The 19,152-nt window shown below is 32.5% G+C and overlaps 3 protein-coding genes across 4 annotated transcripts; 1 reads left to right on the top strand and 2 right to left on the bottom strand.

The window, feature by feature from the left end:
- Window positions 1-1,580: 1,580 nt before the first annotated feature.
- On the bottom strand, window positions 1,581-7,663 carry LOC8282392 (syntaxin-132). Its single transcript, XM_015723339.3, has 13 exons — window positions 7,367-7,663; window positions 6,461-6,559; window positions 6,241-6,297; window positions 5,816-5,864; window positions 5,040-5,128; window positions 4,890-4,963; window positions 4,249-4,291; window positions 4,085-4,145; window positions 3,945-3,970; window positions 3,679-3,756; window positions 2,868-2,948; window positions 2,118-2,183; window positions 1,581-1,966 (listed from the first exon to the last, which is right to left on the bottom strand). Exons 1-13 carry the CDS (start codon window positions 7,382-7,384, stop codon window positions 1,793-1,795), a joined length of 915 nt encoding a protein of 304 aa, XP_015578825.2. The 5' UTR covers window positions 7,385-7,663; the 3' UTR covers window positions 1,581-1,792.
- Window positions 7,664-10,605: 2,942 nt separating this feature from the next.
- LOC8282391 (DNA ligase 1) lies at window positions 10,606-13,109 on the top strand. 2 transcript variants are annotated; one of them, XM_048370011.1, is made up of 3 exons: window positions 10,730-10,821; window positions 11,265-11,331; window positions 11,468-13,109. In XM_048370011.1, the coding sequence occupies exon 3, from the start codon at window positions 11,533-11,535 to the stop codon at window positions 12,889-12,891; it is 1,359 nt and encodes a 452-aa protein (XP_048225968.1). In that variant the 5' UTR covers window positions 10,730-10,821; window positions 11,265-11,331; window positions 11,468-11,532; the 3' UTR covers window positions 12,892-13,109. The 2 variants fall into 2 exon arrangements, with proteins under 2 accessions (XP_048225967.1, XP_048225968.1); XM_048370010.1 differs by lacking the exon at window positions 11,265-11,331 and having other exon boundaries at window positions 10,606-10,821.
- Window positions 13,110-13,871: 762 nt separating this feature from the next.
- LOC8282390 (beta-glucosidase BoGH3B) lies at window positions 13,872-18,727 on the bottom strand. Its single transcript, XM_002525678.4, has 10 exons — window positions 18,418-18,727; window positions 17,795-18,041; window positions 17,376-17,580; window positions 16,712-16,802; window positions 16,462-16,607; window positions 15,390-15,633; window positions 15,184-15,288; window positions 14,905-15,087; window positions 14,615-14,819; window positions 13,872-14,499 (listed from the first exon to the last, which is right to left on the bottom strand). The coding sequence occupies exons 2-10, from the start codon at window positions 18,006-18,008 to the stop codon at window positions 14,015-14,017; spliced, it is 1,878 nt and encodes a 625-aa protein (XP_002525724.2). The 5' UTR covers window positions 18,009-18,041; window positions 18,418-18,727; the 3' UTR covers window positions 13,872-14,014.
- Between the last annotated feature and the right edge of the window lie 425 nt (window positions 18,728-19,152).

The raw sequence follows: 19,152 nt of genomic DNA, 5'->3' as shown, positions 1-19,152 counted from the left end.
ATTCTAATCAATTATGATAAGTTTCAAATAATATGACACGATCAGAGAACTCTATATTTCGTCATCTATTTGATAAGATTAATAGTGTTAATAAATTTAGACATAAATTGCTAACAATATAATTTTCGGCGTACTAAAATATCATAAAAGAATCATAAGACTTTTTTGTATTAAAAAATTAATAGAGAACTGTGATTTTTTCGTGACAAAAAAGTACCTAGTGATTTAGTATACTTTACAAATTAATATCTTTAAATTTTTAAAATTTAATATTTGTATAATATTCATTTAAAAAATAAAATTATTTTATAGATAATTTACCATCAAATCAACTATCGTAATCTCCTAAAAATATTATAATTTTATTTTAAAAATTATTTTATTTTATTTCTAATAAAATTAAAAAATATATATTAATATCATTAAAGAATAAATCACATTGTCAATTTATATATATATATATATATATATATATATAGATATATTTTTTTGTTTGTTTCCGTAGGCAGGTTCTGATCTCTGTGTTAACATTATTCGGTCCCTTTTGTGTGGAGTTGCCTCCGGTAACTTCGGCTATTTGTGGCTAACCCATGCCCATGGCTTGCTATTCTTTTTTTGTTTATTCGCGTATATATTCCTTCCTTAGATTAGGTTTCTTCATGTTTGTTGCTGTGCTTTTTGTTTGCGTATGTTTGGGGAGTTCTTTAGAAAAATTAAGAATTTATAAAATTTTAAATCTCCATTCCTTGTTTCTTAAACTAAGTATTTATTAATTAAGAGGTAATATTTATAAATATTTTTAAAAATCTTCCGAATCAAATCAATAAATTAAGGAGAGTGTAGTCTTAAAAATTTAATATTATATTCTAAAACTTTAATTTATTATCCATTCTTTTTAAGTAAAATAAATTAGAAGTTCTATTTTAAACTCTCTATATATAAACTAAAGTAAAAGTAAAAAAAAAGTTAAAATAGGAAGCCACGTAGGAAACTAATTAAATAAATAATTAGATTTTATATTCTTATAATATTGAAAGATGCATTAGAAGATTAACTACTTTAAGGATATGGATAAGTAGAATAAAAATAATAGTATTAATATAATTTAATCTCAAGTTATTTCATATAAATTTTTTTATTTAAATTAATTTGTATTAAAAATTTAAATATGTTAAATAATGTCTATTTTTTGGTTGTTATTTTTAATAGCAGTGATTCTGGCAACTCGACTGGTCGTAATGAAAATGTTAAAGATGCCAGCAATTCGGGAGCCTTATGTGTTTGTTAAAGATGCCTTAGTTAAAATGAAAATGATAGCACTAAGTTTTTAAGTGTAGATGTAACCCACTCAGCTTTATAATTCCAATTTTCCACATGCACAAGGCTCTGTAAGGATTCAAAGATTTCTCCTTACTCAGGCCTCATTGCGAAATGAGCCCTTAATAAGAGCCATGTAATATAGCAAGTGAATTTTCATTACTTAACAATAGAGACAAGAATCTTGGAATTCCTTGTAAAACCTGGGTAAAGAATTCTCACAAGCACAGAACAACAATATCCTTTCAGATATCAAGCAAAAATAAACAAACTTTTCTTTAGCTTTATTTTCTTGCATAACAAAAGAATAAATACATATAATTATGGAAAGTAATAGACTCGCAACCAAGCTTGTCATAGAATTAGTGGGACAGAAGCTGAGTTCATAAAATAAGCTGCAAAATAATAGAAATTGCCGAAAGAGGTATAGAAGTTGATGCTCACTCATTTATACAATATACAAATAGTGAAGATGCTAAGCACCCTTGTTGTTATTCCATGGCTTGATCACAGCAACAACGATGATTACAACGATGATTAGAAGGATGATGATAGCAATGCACATCCATTTCCTGGAGTTCCTTTGCAACTTCTTGGCCTTTTGGAGAGCAGTATTCCCCGACTGCACATGATCCACAGCACTCGAGACCTAGAAAATAAGGAAATATAGACCGTGAAATGATAGTTATTCTATGGATTACACCACAGCAGGTTAGCTATGATCAATCCTAACATGTTTTAAGCATTGCAATATTCTTTTGCTTGAAAAAGCAATTGGTATCAGGAATAAGTTTGATTACCTGTGATTCTATGTTGTCGAGCATTTCCCCTTGTGCATCCACCAAGACTGCCATATCCAGAAAAACCTGCACATGGCAAGTAAATTGAAAGATACAGAACCAAAAGTAAATTCTCTCGCTCATGCACAGACATAATCGTTCACAATTGATGACTATCAATTTAAGCACATGAGTTCATATGGGCACCCAAAACATACACCATGATAGTTCTACAGTGGAAGTTATGGCTGCGAGATTTCCTGAAGAACGAGTGTTCCCCAAAAGACTTCCTTTCACTGATTTCCTTCAACAATTACAAAATTGCTCTAGATACAAGCTTGCGTTCTTTATGCATATCAGAAACACGAAAAGTACATAAGTCACTTGTGCCCTTTAACTCTCAACATGTCTTGGAATGGAGGTAGTTGTGCTCCTACAAAGTATGTACAATTGGATGCCAACTTGGCTACATGTGTACTTGTGTATCATTCACAATTAGAATGTGTCAAGCAGCTGTTCTTAAGCCCTACCATACAAACACTACAATGCCAGCTAAAAGCTTTTATCATTTCATTGCTATGCCTTAAATCAGACCAGTCCACAAAAAGAAGAGGATTTTGTTGCCTGATGATAGGTGAATATTTTAAGGAACCCACATATATATGTACAATCATTACAATTTAAACTAGAAATCAAATAGGACGCATTGCTGATGGACTAGAATAACAATTTGATTCCAAAATTACAGATTAGATTTTACTGATCAAATACCTGCTGCAAATCCAGAAGCTTCCTCTCCAAATCTCTAACAGCATCATGGCGCTCTTGAATTTCTGCCAGAGTATCCATTATCTGCAATAATATATAGATGAAATTAGGCATTAACCTCTATAATCATTTGACCTTCAGGTAAACCACAGGCCATTTGGCAAAGTGACAACTGTAGCTACACCATCCTAAAAACATATTGCTTTTCCAGAAAAGTATAAAAGGAATAATGAAAACCAACAATACATGCTTAGAAAACCTTTAATTGAGCCCTAACATATATATCATAAACATTGAAATTTTAATGATAGGAAGATGTTTTAATGTAGGAACTTTCTTAGCTCAACTAAGAGAAGGGACACATAAATTATCAACATTGAAATTATAATGATAGAGAACATGTTTTAATGTAGGAACCCTTAATCTCAACATTGAAAAGGGACCCATATTATGTCATTGAATAGTTAAAAAAATAAACCAAAAAAAATTTACAAATTGGACATAAAGGGTCATTTTTCTCTCTTTGTGCTTCTCCCTCCTCACTCTTTTATTATCTGTTAATCACAGAGCACACTAGAAAACAACTAAGAAAAATATTAAGAATTTGAAAAAAGAAAAGGGACAGACAAGTCAAAAGCTTCTTGTCAAATCTCATTCGGAGAAGGAAGAAAAGATGAGAAACTGGAAACCAAGGAAATCATTAAAAGTGAAAAAAGAAAGGTTGAGAATCAAGTTTTTTTTCCTAAACTATCCCAAAGAAACTAATATGAGGCGAAAGGAAACAGCTTAGTTAAGAAAGAAAAGACGAACAAACCTGGCCTCGGCCTTGCTCTTGAATTGCTTTCTGGAAAATTTGTTCACTATCTCCAGTTTCAATCAATCTGTCAATCGTCTGTACATTGACGAATAATTAAATATGAGCTTATAGAAATATACAGTGACAGCCATCTAGGCTTATCTCAGATGACAACGGTAGTCGAGTTTGGATAGAGACTACAGTAATTGTACTCTGCACATTTAAAAGAAGAGAGAAAGAAAAGAAGAATATGCTTGCAATGTTCTTTAGCACAAAAGTTTCACCTCTTCATCTGCTCTTGCACCAGTCACTGAAATACAAGGAGACCAAGAAATATGAAAATTACCAATAAATCACGGACAACAGAGGGCACTATTCTGCAGGCATAAAAATTACAGAGAATAAGCAAGTGAAAAGATCAAACCTGTAAAAACACGTCTATCAACAACATCTCGATACTCTTGGTGGATAGTTTCCCTTAGGTTCTGTGCAATTTACAATTATGTCATCAATTTGGCACGAGAAATACTTGAGGAAGTACAAGACCCCCATCTAGATATATGCATTGTGTGTACATATCATTCCAACCTGAAATTCAGCCATCTTATCTTTCAACTTCTTTTTCAAGGCCCTGAATAATAATATGAGAATAGTTAAAAGATGGATCAAGCAAAGTGGTTAATACACTTTTATTGTACAATAACTTGGAAAATTCTTACACAATAGTTTACAGTTTTACTTGCTCTCTTTCACTACATTCAAACTGAAAATTAGACAACTTTAATAATAATAGAAAGAACAAATAGAAAAGGAAGAAATTAGAATAGGATGAGACTAGAACAGAAAGATTATGCTAAGCTACAAACATGGAAAGTAAATTCTGCTAAAAAACACGGAAAGTCTTTAACAGCTGTCCATACAAACTGCAGAAAGTAATATTGAGAGTGAAAATCTCTTCTGCTTTTCAAGTCTAAAATTAAAAAATGCATTTTTTAATGAATACTTTTGGAAATATCAGCAAAAAAAAAACAAAGAATATAATAGTAATATGCAGGTTTCTTACATCCTTGAATATCCTTCTTGTACAAAATATCTCATAATGTCTAAAAGATAGTGGTAAGAAGTAACTATAATAGGAGTATCAGAATAAAGCTGTGTGTAATCTAATAGTAAAAGAGAAAACGGGAAAAGTAGAAAATTATTAGAAAGCAGAGAGCAATGATAGTTACATTGTTGTTGAGGTTCTTGATCGGTCTACACCTGTTCCTTTTCCGCATCCTGGCTTCTGCCTATTCGATATATTCTGGACCACATAAAAGGTAAGTTGCAAGCCATCAGAAGGATGCATGTCAATGAAGCAAAAGCAGTAGCGGTTTTACCTCTCTATCAAGTTCCTCAATCTTTGACTTCACTGTACGAGCAATTTTTCCAACTTCATCAACATCTTTGTCCATTCGTTGCCTGATTGCTGCACATGAAATCCAGAATAATAATCAAAGTCTGAGGTACATGTAAATATTAAGTTGAGGAAATCATGACAAAACACATTGGAACTAAACAAAAAATGCATGGTGAAAAACAAATCATGTGTTAGAATAAAAATATAGAACTACACATAAAACTAATGAATGCAATTATAGATATAAGCATATGTTATAAGAGTTTAGCCACTAACAAGAGGTCATATAGATCATTTCACTTCTGGAGCCAGCATGAAGCCTGTCTTCCCTAAACTTTGAAACTGAATTAAAATATCTAATAATAGGTTGATGTATTTATTGTCCTAAATTGATATGCTGGTTGACTTTATCATTATTGCACTTTTGCTAATCACTGAAAATCAAAACCTGAAGCATGCAATGAACAGAAGCGGTTGGGAACAATTCAGTAGCTTGTCTAGTACTTGTATATTTTATCCTCTTCCTCTTTAATTTCCTCTATCCTTTTTCTCAGCCTCACTAATTTAAGTTTGCAACACATAAAGGAGAAGCATTCTACCAATGAGCTTTGTCTCACGGTACAGGAGTTGTCTCCAGGGCCATGAGATTTTGAATTTGAACCCTAGATGAAGCTCAATCAACACATAAAATAAAAGGAATATTCCGCATTTAAAAAGTAAAATCCAGTAGCAAAAGTATCAGCAGAATGCAATAACCTCTCATAGCAGGAGCTCTGGTCACTGCCTTTGTTTCCTCATGGGCATCCTGCATGCAAAGTTTGAAGAATGATAGTAAAATTGAACAAATGGATAATGAACTCAATTTTTGGTCATTGGAGGCATTATTCGACAACCCTTCCTCACTACAGAAATGGCTGTATAAAAGCACACAGATTATATTCAAGAAAAGTTTAAATTGAGAAGGCTTTTCACACTAGCAGTTACTTCATGCAGCACAAGAATCTCCAGATATGTATATGTCAAGCTTCTGAATTGCCATTATAATTGGTCATTACATTTAGATTCATCAAATAGGTGCTAGATGTTTGCATTGAAACTGCTATTAATCTACACTCAGATTAGGATCAGGCAAATCAAGAGAGATCAACGGAAAAGATTAAAAGAAAAAGAAGAGCATGTACCTGGAGTTTTTTGAGTAGCCTGTCTAGCTTCTCATTTTCTTTCTCAATACCTTGAACCTGTGGAAGAATAAATTGTTAATATAATGGAAAAAAATTGACCTAAGACAACAATAATAAAATATGAAAAATATAAGTTGAAGTACAAATTAATCACAAAATGGAAAGCGTAATGACATGACACGTAATGCATAAAAACCGTAATGACAGAATCGTGAAGCACCTTTTTAAAGAAATTTTCCAAGCCCAAATCTCCAGAATTCATTCCCATCTCAATATCTCCGCCTCTAGAGCCCTGACCACGAGGGATCTCAAAGGATTCCTGCAAAATTAATCAAGCATTACAGTAGCTCAGCTCAATCTAGCTATAACCTTAATTACTCAAAATAACCTTAAAGTCACATGATTAGCTTCTTGGGGGCTGCTTGATGCTTAACATATTCAGTAGTGCATTGAACTCTCAAACTAGATTGACAAAAACTGCCTTTGGGTATGCCTTATTAATACAAGAGCAGCAACATAGTAATGGAAATACCAAGTAATCCATTAACATGTCTAGACATACACTGAACTAACTTCAATGCATAGATGAACTGGAAGCACAATAAAGGAGTAAAATTCTAAAATTTGTGCACATAAAGATCTCAATTTTGGAGCAATAAACAACAAAACTCTTCAGCAATATGATCAAGAATCAAGATCTTCAAAACCTTATTAGAGAGAGAGATTATAAATAAAGCAAGCAAAAGACTCAATCTTCAATGTAAAAATCAATTCTCCTTTCATTTTTTTAATCTTTTCATTTTCAACGGGTCACAAAAAGAAATAAATAAAGTAAAATCCCCATGATTAAAATTTTTAAAAAAATTCATTCATTCTTCATTCTTCATTCTCTTTCTCAGCAAGCAAACAAAAAAATTCTCAACTTTTGTTACTAATAAAACGACTTATATACCCTTAGTACTAATTGAACTCCATAAGAAATGGATCCATTTTATATATGTGAAAATAAAAAGGCTATCACAGTCATAAAAGGAAACAAAAAAAAAAAATCATAGATCGAGACAGACAAAATAAAACAAACAACAGCAAACAAAAATCAATTAAATGAAATTGAAATAAAACTTACTGATAAAAGGTCGTTCATTGTTGGAGATGCAGCTCAAAGGACACTCCTTTCTCCTTAACTGCTCAAATTAGGGAACGAAGAAGAAACAAGGATCAAATGCTGAAAAAAGAGGAGAACTTTCTGATGAGGTGTGGAAGGGATTGAATTGGACCTGGTTTTCTTTTTTTTTTCAAAAACCAGGTCTTAATTTAATCTGTAACATAAAAATAAAATCTTTAGTAGGGTTTTCTTTGAAAACAAAAAAAAAAAAAAATTTAGAGAGAGAAATTGATCGCTGTTTTTTCGCGTTGAAATCGTAGAGAGAGAGAGACTGCGAAGGCAACTACCTATTGGGGAGTTTATTGAGTACAGCAGAGTGTATAGGTTACATAGATCTCAGCCGTCAGACTTTTGCGGTTCCCTTCTTGAATGTAATCGAATGGACGTTGTATTTTCTTAGATCAATTCTAAAAGTTTCCTGTTTTCAGATTATGGTGCGGGAAACTGTACTTGGCTTGCTTAACGAGGCTCCTATTTGAAAATTATTTGAGGGTCCAACCAAAGGACCGTTGTGACCTTCGATTTTTTTTAAGAATTAAAGGGCTTAATTTCAGTTGAATAATGAGAATATTCCATTTCCAGCCTATCTTTTTTGGATGTTTGAATGGTAAAAATGTTAAGAATTTATTTATTCACTTCATAATTATTTCAATTGATTCGGAAAAACCTGTAATTCTTCAGGTGTTACATGGGAAAGTAAATGAGTTACAGTTAGAATAATATTATGGAATTCCTGACAGAAAAGTTTGGTCATGGATGATTGTGAGTTGTCCAATAATGTCCCAGAAGCATACCTGGTTTTTGGATCCCACCAACACCAAACCAATACTTCATTGGGTTTCTTTCTTCTTCTTTTTTTTTTTTTTTTTCCTGTTCTTTTAAAGTGAATTATTTATTTATTGGTAATGTGTGGGCGACTAGAATATGATTAGTTTTCAGATGTTGTATGCCTTTTCACCTTAATTTGCAGTTTTGAATTTGACATTGGTGGAGCTCAGTGGGCATCAGCTGCCTCAATTTGGTTCATAAATGACAACTCATTTATGCAACACCCAAATAACATTTTTGAACCACCTTTTATTATATATATAACATTAAATAGAGTTACTAAAGAGTGTTTTGAATTTAAATTAAGTTTTCTACTTATCATATTTAAATATTAGTTAAAATGCTACTTATCATAAGAATGGAATGCCATGTAATTTAAGGGTGTCAAAATCTGAAGGAAGGAGGACAGACCCTTTCCAGCACAACACGTGGAAATTGATAGCTGAACTGTTAATATAGATTTTGTTTCTATTTAAGTAATTTAATTACTTTGGATATTACTACTTGGGGAGTTTGGATTTACTCACAGTGGTGGGTTAGGTTTCCTTAGCAATTCTATGAAATTTAATACAGTGCCCAAATAATTTTTAATAAATGTGTAAAAAATAATTATAACAATTTTACACATCAACGACTATTATTTAGTTTATAAATTATTCTAAAAATTAAAGGTGAGGCCCTTTTCTTTATTAATCTTAAATCAATAATTAGAACTATCAGTTAAAAAAAGAATAAATAAAGAGGCTGGCAGGAAAAAAGGCTGTGGAAGATGACAAGCATTTGCGTAATCCTGAGGGAGAAAATCACTTTCAAGGTTTGAATGGGAAAATGACTTTGAAAATAAACTAACATAAAACTTGAGGAAAATGACCAGAATGGAACTGTTGTCAGCTTGGTCAATCTGACGGTCAATACATGAGCCATGAGCTCACAAATGGATACCGTCCTATTAATTATTAATTCTTCTTGTTATCATTGGTTTATTATAATTATGATCCTTCAATACTATAACTTAAATCTAAGAATTATCAATTATGAAAATAATATTAAAAATATACACTACTTTTAAATATAGCAATTTATGTTGTGTAATTTACCAATTATTATATTCAGTCTTTGAAAATTTTAAAAAATAAATTGTTTAAAATTTATTTATTTTTTCACTCAGTTTAATCAATTAGACTGCCGATTAAATTAATATGATAAAAATTAATTATATTTTATTTATTATAATTTAAAATAATAATTAAAATAAAGTAACTATAATTATTAGATTTTAATAGTATATAATAAAATCCAAACACTAATTCATTTAAATTGATACATAGTAATAGAATTATATTCTATGATAAAATAATAAATAATAAATTATAAACAGTAAAATTAAAGAAAAATTATTGTTTTTTGATATAGGTTTTAATACTTTTTAACACAAATTAGTTCAATTTTTAATACTATAATCTTATTTTCTATTTTTAAATTATGTATATATCTATATATAACACCGATTGAACTAATTTTTTTTCTATTAGGTATAATTCATCCAATTTAATTCAATTGAAAACTTAATTCTCTAAATAATTTAGGTTATCAATTATCGGTCAAACCGACTGGTTCAATCCAGTTTTTAAATCAGTGGTCGAATTTTTAATAAATAAAAAAATAATTATTTATATTTTATTAAGATCTATTTTTAAGTTTTTAATTTAAAATTAATTTATGAAATATAACTATCCATACAGTTCTATTTTAGGATTAATAAATAATACTTAAGTTATTTTTTTACTATCCTCCTCATTAGAATTTAAATATTAGATTATTTTATTTTCTTCTATATATATATATATATATATATATACTAATTTCTAAATTTAATTTTTTTATTTATTAATTTATTAATTAATAAGTTACATTTCTAATTGAACACTGATCTTAATTTAAAAAAATAATATATTAATTATATTTTAATATTATATTAATTATTAAATTAAAAGTTAATTAGATAATAATTCTAATTCTAAAAAATAATATCTTAAATTATATTTTTCGTATTATATTTAATAATAAATTAAATATTTAGTTATATACTAAATTCTTAATCTTAAACAGTAATATTAGTTATAGTATTAAGTTATATAAAATGAATTTTTATATTATTACTTTAATAAGATTTAAAATAAAAAATAAAAAATAAATATTTTACTATTTATTTTTTAAAATATTATAATTTAATATTAAATATTAAATTTTTATTTAATTATATTATTAAATTTATTTTTTAATTAAAATAATAATAATCGTAATATATAAATAACCGACTATTTTTTTTTAATATTAGAAAAGAAATAACGCTACAAAGAAAAGCAGGTGGAGTAATAAAAGATGCACCGCGTTGTTGTGGTACGCTCGCAGTGCATTAGTAGCGTCGTTTGCGTGTGGTCCATTTGTTTTTAAGTTCTAGAAAGTTGCATATAAAAAGAGAGAGAGGGGGCTTCTTTCTGGACAGACCCTGCAACAAGAAATTCTCCAGCTTTCTTGAAATCTTTATCGCTTTTATAATTCTTTCTTTCCTTCTCTCTGGAACTAAGGTACAAATTCTGATCTTTTTAATGCCCTCTTTCTTTCTGTAATTGATATTAGCTCGAAACTCTTATTTTTCAATCTATTTGGTATTTGCCTCTGGTTTTAGGAGTTTAGCTTTTGATCTCTTATAATCTGTTTGGTGGTTTTGCTTTGGTTTCTTTAACTGTTTTGTTTGTTCGTTCTTGTGAGTTTTATGATTCATTTCTTTGTAAAAGTTAATAATTTCTGATTTGGGAAAAATCAAGGTTCTGAGAGAAAGCACCAAAATATGGAATTTTTATCTTTTTCAGGTAATTGGATACTCAAGGCATATTATAGGCTCATACTCCAAGAAAATGAAAGAAAAGATTCTTCTATCATTTTGAATGATTGTTGTTTAATGAAATTTTATTACTTAAACAATTAGTATGGGTAGAACTAACAATACTTGTGTTTTGGGATTGTGTAGGGAGTCTGAGATTTTTTAATTAGTAACCCCATTCTTTATGACATTGGTTGAAGTATAGATGGTCCATGTAAGCCTATAAAGTGATTTGTTTTTTTTAAGCAATCTCTTAATATAAAGCTTGATTGCTTATTTCAAGTTCTCGCGATCGGTTATTTGTTGGAGTTGATGGCTTACTTCCTGTTTGGTCTCCATGTTTTCTCCAGGTAATCTGAGATTAAACAAGACAGGGTTTACATTTGACATTCAAATATCTGCCAAAAATTCCAAAATGGAAGACAAATCTGAAATAGCTGTTTCTGGTGTTAAAATAGAGGAAAAGGTTAAAAAGGAGGAATTGCATTTGAAAGTCAAGAGCAAAGATATAGAACCAAGTGATGAGAAGGGAGAGAAATCTGAGGTGGAAATCGAGTTGAAGACCAAATCAGTAGAGAAGGAAAAGCCAAGCAAGAAAGAGGATGAGGAGAAAGATAAGAAAAAGAAGAAGCACAAGGTTGAAGATGAAGGTGATAAGAAGAAAGAGAAAGACAAGGGAGAAAAGAAGAAGAAAAAGAAGGAAAAGGAGGGTGAGGATGGTTTAGGTGAAGAGTCGGAGGTGGACAATGAAGCTGGAGAGACTAAGAAAAAGGAAGAGAAAAAGGATAAGAAATGCAAGGAAAAAGAAGAGAAGAAAAAGAATAAGAAAGAACATGTAGAGGAGGTGAAGGAGAAAGATGAGCAGGGGGAGAAAGATGAGAAAAAGAAAGAAAAAAAGAAGGAAAAGAATAAAGATTTGGAGGAAGAAGAAAAGGGGACAGAGGACTTAAAAGGCAGAAGCTCGAGTAGTAAGGATGAAAAAGACAAGAAGCATGAAGAGGAGGTGAAGGAGAAAGATAAAGAGAAGAAGGGAAAAAAAGAAAAGAAGGTCAAAGATAAAGAGAAGAAGGTAGATGAAGAATCTGAGGAAAAGAACAAGGAAAATGAAGAAGATGATAAAGGGGAAGATAAGAAAAAAGAGAAAGACAAAAAGAAAGAGAAGAAACACAAAGATGAATTAGATGAGGAAGAAGAAAAGGAAACTGAAGAGAAGAAGAAAAATAAGAAGGATGAGGAGAAGAAAGATAAGAAACACAAAGATGTTGTGGACAAGGAAGAAGAAGATGAAGGTAAAGAGAAAGAAGAGAAGAAGAAAAAGAAGGACAAGAAGCATAAGGATGGAGTAGATGATGAAGGTGAAGAGAAGAAGAGGAGAGAAAAGAAGAAGGACAAGGAAGACAAAAAGGAAAAGGAACACAAGGATGAAAGCAAACAGTTGAAGAGTGAGATTGAAGTTGCCTCCAGAGAGATTAAAATGGAACCTGGACTGGAAGGAGAGGAGGCGGAGGAGGAGAAGCAAGACAAGACAAAGGAAGGTAAAGAGAAAAAGAAAGATAAAGACCAGAAAGAGAAGAGTGATAAGAAGAGAAAAAAGGGCGAGAAAGGTAAGAGCAAGGACATTGGAAATCAGAAAAACAAGTTGGATAAAATTGATGGAAAAATCAATGCTCTCCTTGAGAAAAAAGCTGACATTTTGAGGCAGATAAAAGAAGCTGAGGATGTGAACTCTGTTGTCCATGAGGACAAAGATGCACAAACAGCTGATACCAAATAACCCTGTCTGCACAAGGCTTTTAGAGTTGATTCGCCTTCTTCTGTTGTAATATAGTGTTTCAATGGATCTATGGCCTCATGCAAGTATGAACATTTTTCCTGCTGTAATAAAAGGTTTTTTCTTACACAAGAACCACTTTATAGTTTAATGTGAATTAGTACAAAATACCTTCTGTAATGAATAAAACTGCTACTGGTTTAATGCCTCATTATTTCGAATCTTGTGTTCTAGCCATTTCAAGGAGTGTATTTGATTGTTCTTTCATTATTTTATGGCAAACTTTCAGCTCCATTCCAGTTTCATATGGTAGATAATTACGATCCTTTCTTTTAATATAAATTATTGACTTTGTTTATTCTAGACTTAAAATTCACGGTAATAATGACAATGAAGCAGGTGGCTCTGGAAATCATTAGCTAGTGAACTGTTTTCACATTCTACCAGCATATTATGTGGACAATCATTTCACTGGTATATTCATTATGATAATGCTAACTTAATCCTTTCTGTACTTCTAGTGTCACTGTGATCATTATCATCATTCATCATCAAGTTTTGAGAATTTATGCATAACAGTCACCGAGACAAGCTCTTGGGCAAAAATACTGGTGGTAAGGTACTTTTGATTGCTTTTCTTGATCAATGCCTACCTAGGCCCTTCCTCATCAGTATGAATTTTGATCTTTTCATCTTAGTCTGATAAGGCAAACGAATATGTTCAAGGTGATATATATTATGCAGACCAAGCTGGAGATCGCAAGGTTGGAATCTTAAATCTATCAAATCTGTCACTTGATAGGTTGAAAATTTCACTACTAGATTTATGCAGACCAATTTATGGAATTTTATTACATCTGCAGGGCTAAAGAATAATTGAACTTTGAATCTATCACTTATAGTTAATTAGTTAATGTATTTTCCTTGTTTAAGCCAATGTTGGAGTTCTAAACTTGAATCTCGGAACTTGTTTACTCGTAAAGTTTTAGGTAGAAGGTATGCATTAATCATACTGGTCTTTGTTTACTCAGAAAATGAATTAATATTGATTACAAATCCGATGAAACTACAATGTCTTATTTGAGCTAATACATATGTTGCATCTCTTCAATTCATAAAAGGGCATCTAGGCCTTGACAGGTTCAGTAGTGAGGCCAAATCCAAAAGGGAAAAGTGGGTCGTAGTATCTGTCTCCAACATTCATAGGCAGCTGATCAACAGTCTTGAACCAGGTATGCGAAAGCTTGCCTGTAAAACCGTAGTCACCAAATAGAACATCAGCAACACCCTGTCCTTCAGTTCCAGGAAGCCATGCAGCAACAAGGGCATCTATTATGTTGACATATGGTTGGATTACGACAGGACGTCCTGAGACAACTACAACAACGCATTTCACTGCTCCGCAGACATTCTGGATGGTGCTTGGGCCGGGTTCAGCAATTGTCAGGTTCATGCTGTCGCCCTGTGTTTCTGCATATGGGTGTTCTCCCACTACAACAATGGCATATGAGAAATTGTTGGCCTTCACAAAGTCTGCATCAGGGTTTTCCTCGTAGACAACTTTTGTGCTTGAATCAACAGTATTTTTAATGGCTGTAAGTATTGTAGTACCTGTTCAAGATTATATTCATGTCAAGTCTAATGTTTTAAGCTCATCAAATGAAGTGAATTTCGGGACCTGGATGTATTGTTACCACTCTAATAGAGGCGAATAATTTAGATTTACCACTTGTGAGGTCGTTGCCACCAAGTCCTTGCCACTCAATTGTCCATCCACCACACTGATAACCAAGATTGTCTGCATGACTGCCAGCAACGAGTATTTTCGAAGCTTTCTTGGGAAGGGGTAACGATGGCTTATCAGCATATTTACCATTCCTTAATAGCACAAGTGATTTCCTCACAGCTTCTCTAGCCAGTTGTCTATGCTCCTGTTTGCATAGTCAGGTGGGCTAAATTAAAAATATTCCTATCGACTGATAACCTATAATAGAAAATGTTTAATCCATTACTAACATAACTTCCAAGCTGGTTCACCAGACTCTCATCTGCATTTGGGTTCTCAAACAGACCCATCACGAACTTAACTCGCAAAATTCTCTTTACTGCATCATCAATTCGGCTCATAGGAATAATGCCACTCTTCACCAGGTATGTCAGACCATCGATAAATTCTGTGTAGTTGTATGGAACCATGATCTGCAGCATTTCCAATACAAGTATTATATATGACAGAATTTATCACAAAATGATGGAGTCCTGACAAGGGGAAAAGTATTCGGACAAGTGACTTACCATGTCGATTCCAGCACTAATTCCTGCTAGGACGGAATATGTGTAGTTAGCATGGGGCGGGAAGGTGATTCTGTCAATACCCTGCCAATCTGAAATGACAAACCCCTGAAGAAATCCCAAAAGTTTGCATGGAACTCTTAGATTCCTCTCTTGAAGTTGATTAATATAGAACTTATTCCTAAACTCTTTAAAGGAAACTGTTTTACCCTGAAGCGAAGAGTGTTCTTGAGAAAGCCAGTGACCATGTCACGGTTCGCATGCATCTTAATTCCGTTCCAGCTAGAGTAGGAGACCATAACAGTTGACACCCCCTTAATGATTGAGTTATAGTAACCTGGCATGTGGATGCTAAGCAACCCATGTCTGCTTATCACTGTATTATTCTCATTAATCCCATCTGTCGTTCCTCCATCACCGACATAGTGCTTGGCGCAAGCTGCAACTTTTGTTCTGTGAAAACCGCAGCTAATTTTAGGTAAAATTGACCTTGACTTTGTTAGGGGCCTGGGAGATGTATGTTTTCATGGAATTGGCATGAAATGAAAGACTGTAACAGGAACCTTGTTTTATTTTTCCCCTTATGGATGCTTGTTTTTATTTATTAAAATAGCCATGAGATGCCTAGACATAATGAAGTTAAAAGAAATGAAGCTGAGCAGAGTCTTAGTATAATCCTTCTAGCAATGCTGGCTCTAAGGAGAGTTACATGTGCGTGATGGATGTGGAGGCCAGTAGGTGAATAGATGATCAAGTTAAATCATGACTTTTTTTCAATTAGAAGTAGATCTAATTACATCTTTTTAACAAATATGTTTTCTTCTGTACTTCTATTTATTAATTTACTCTCCATTCCTATGATTAGTGGGAAGAAATGATTCTTTCGACCAAGTCTTCAACCTAACTTAAAAGTTCAACAAAGTTGTTCTCATCAATGATATCAGAGAATACATATCAGGAACTCAGACTGCAAATCTACTAATTTTCAACCAAATCAAGCAATTAGACCCACAGGATTCCTATCACACTCGAAGCCTGCCAAGTTTGACTTTTATGATTGATAATGAGCGAAGAAGAACTAACACAGGAAAGGGTGAGGGTGGATGTATGACAGATCATACATGATCAAGCAAGGGAAATAATCTAGACATACTGTGGAACCAGCTTGGACCTCTATTTTAAAATATCAAAAGTTTCTAGCCCTATATGGGAACCCAACACTTATAATAATAGCATATTCAGTCTAAATGAGATAACACTTTTAATGAATAAAATTCTTACTTTCCAGCAAGGAAAGGAACACCCTTTGGAGAGCCAGAAGGGATGTCTCCTTGTAATCCGGGTACTATCTCAGTCATTGCTTGAACAATCTTAGGATCTTCACTGTAACTCTCATAGCATCGACCCCATCTTGGATCTCTACAGACCTGTGCAGTTACAAATAGATAAAAGATGAATCATAATCTTTGTTATGATGTAATGAACTAATGATACTGGGTTATGCTTGGAATTCAGTGGGACAGTTAAGTACCGCGATACAAGGTGCAAAAACATAAGGAATGCCTGTAGCTCTGACTTCAAGTGCAGTTGCAGCCCCAATCCGCTTAACAAGTTCAGGGTCCCTATTGATGAGAAATATGTTAGGTGATAATAAATTTTGTCACGAAATCAATAAATCATTTTGCGTAATTTGGAGCTTTCTTATATACTTTGAACCAAACTAATACAAAATAAAAAGATAAACTAGATGCCAGCAACGAAAACCGAAAGAAAGAAATGAATATACAATAGTATGCTCAATAAAATGCAGAATTAAGATGGAAATCTTTCATCATAAAGTTGACCAATGCAACCTCATTCTTTGCCTTGTTTATTCTTCTACTACCGACCATAAGTCCAGCTAGCTAGCAGTTAAAAGAGAATAAAATAAAGAAAGACGAAAGAAAAGAAAACTTAAAAGCACATTCAAGTTCTCGATCCATAATATTCCTGTTATATTTAATTGCTTCCTGAAGAGAACTTTTATCCCTGTAAGCTAATATGACCGGCCCTCTTTCCTGGTTGTTTGGTAGGTGAATTTGATCATATTTCATAACTTATGCAATGAGTTGAATGTTGGTGACAAATTCCAATTTGACATGATTAATAGCACAGAGTTCCATAGAAACTCAGCAGAAGAGGCGTGTTTTACTTGCCTGGTGGCTCCCAGCCCAATATTGTGAGGAAAGATTGTAGCGTTGTAGACATTGTTGTGGCCATGAACAGCATCAATCCCATAAATCATAGGAATTCCAAGTCTGGTTGATAAAGAACCTTTCTGAAAATCATTCACCATTTTTATCCAAGTTTCTGCAGAAGCCTGTTTAGCTGGAACACTCCCTCCTCCGCTCAGTACACTCCCTGCCACAAACAGAACCAAAAGGAAAAAGACACTTAAATTTTGTAAGTTCCAAATGAAAAGGAAAACAAAACAAAAAAAAAAAAAAAAAAAAAGAAAAAGAAAAATAAAAACGATACCAATGATTTCAGTGACTACAAATTCAAAGTTTCGAGTTGAAGTTAAAACCCAAAATGGATCAAGTAAGAAGAAAAAAGGCAAGAATGATAGGCTCACCAATAAAATATTTCTTCATCACTTCAGTGGATGCAACACTGCGTTCGATCTGTGTCATCTGGCCAATTTTTTCCTCTAATGTCATCTTTTTCATTAAGTCCTTTATCCGAAGATTTAAGGGTTGTTTAGGATCTTTGTATCTCATGTATTCTGCTTCTGCTATGGCTCCCCATAAGAGAACAAGCCCCACCAAGAAGATGGGAATTCTAGCCATTTTCAAATTCCTGAAAGGCCTTCTCTGTTGAAACTACATCAGGAAAACCAAATGCTGTATCAGAATACTTGTTTCAGGTTATATAGCTTCTATTAGATGCCTTTTTTTTTTTTTTTTTTCTCAATGAAAAGTTCAAATCCAGTATGAATAAAACCAGAGGCAACTGACAAATTGAGAAATCAATCACCAAGAAAAATATACATATAAAGGATCTATATGTTGCTTTTTGATATAAGAGAAACAACTGCAGCTAATTATAGCCCTGAAAGCGACATACAAATTAACATGTACTACACATCATTATGATCTGCATTGGTTTATGATCACGTTCTCAAGAGAAAATGAGAACTATGGTATCGTGTTCTTTGCCAATTTAGCTCAAGAAAGAAAGCATGTAGGAGGAACTTACAGGAACAAGGAAATGAGAGGAGAATAACAAAAACTATTGAGGAAGAAACGGCAAGAACCCAATAGACAATAGGCTGTTCTGGACAAAATCACACTCACCCACCTAGAGGGAGAGGAAGGCTTGATTGAAGGGGCAGTGGATAGAGGTGGTATTTATAGAAAGTCTAGTTCTTGAAGTCATTTTTGTATCGTATTGTCCTGTTTGTTTGGTCGTTGCCATCCATGACTAGTGTAGTGTTGTATTTGTTCATTTGGTTATTTTGTGCACTCATGTATTTTCTTCTGTTATCTACCTTGTACCTTCTGTGTTTAATTCATTTTTGTAATGTTTTGTCTGTCTGGTTATTACCATCCATGACTATTCTACTGTTATATATATATTAGGGGAAAAACAAAGAGAAAACATATATTTTATCAATTCAACTTCTTAACAATTTTAAAAATAGGATTTCTGTTTTCCATATTCAGAAGTAATCTCATAAATGTTAACCATAAGATTATAACTCGATCGTGGTCTCTATGGGATTTCTTAGCAATTAGTCAAATTCTGAACATCTTTTCTTTTCAAATTATGATACTATTTTATGAATATTTGACATACATGATTTGGTTTTCGTGTTTATAAAACTATTATTTTAAGCTTAATTATCTTTTCAAGAACATAAAATATTATTATTAATATGACACGAAAGAGTACAAGAGTAAAAGGAACAAGTCATGGGGCAAAACCTAAATT

Source organism: Ricinus communis, chromosome 10 (genome assembly GCF_019578655.1).
Source record: "Ricinus communis isolate WT05 ecotype wild-type chromosome 10, ASM1957865v1, whole genome shotgun sequence".
Classification (NCBI taxonomy): domain Eukaryota; kingdom Viridiplantae; phylum Streptophyta; class Magnoliopsida; order Malpighiales; family Euphorbiaceae; genus Ricinus; species Ricinus communis.
The sequence above is the reverse complement of the archived record's forward strand: the minus strand, read 5'-3'. Positions and strand labels throughout refer to the sequence as shown.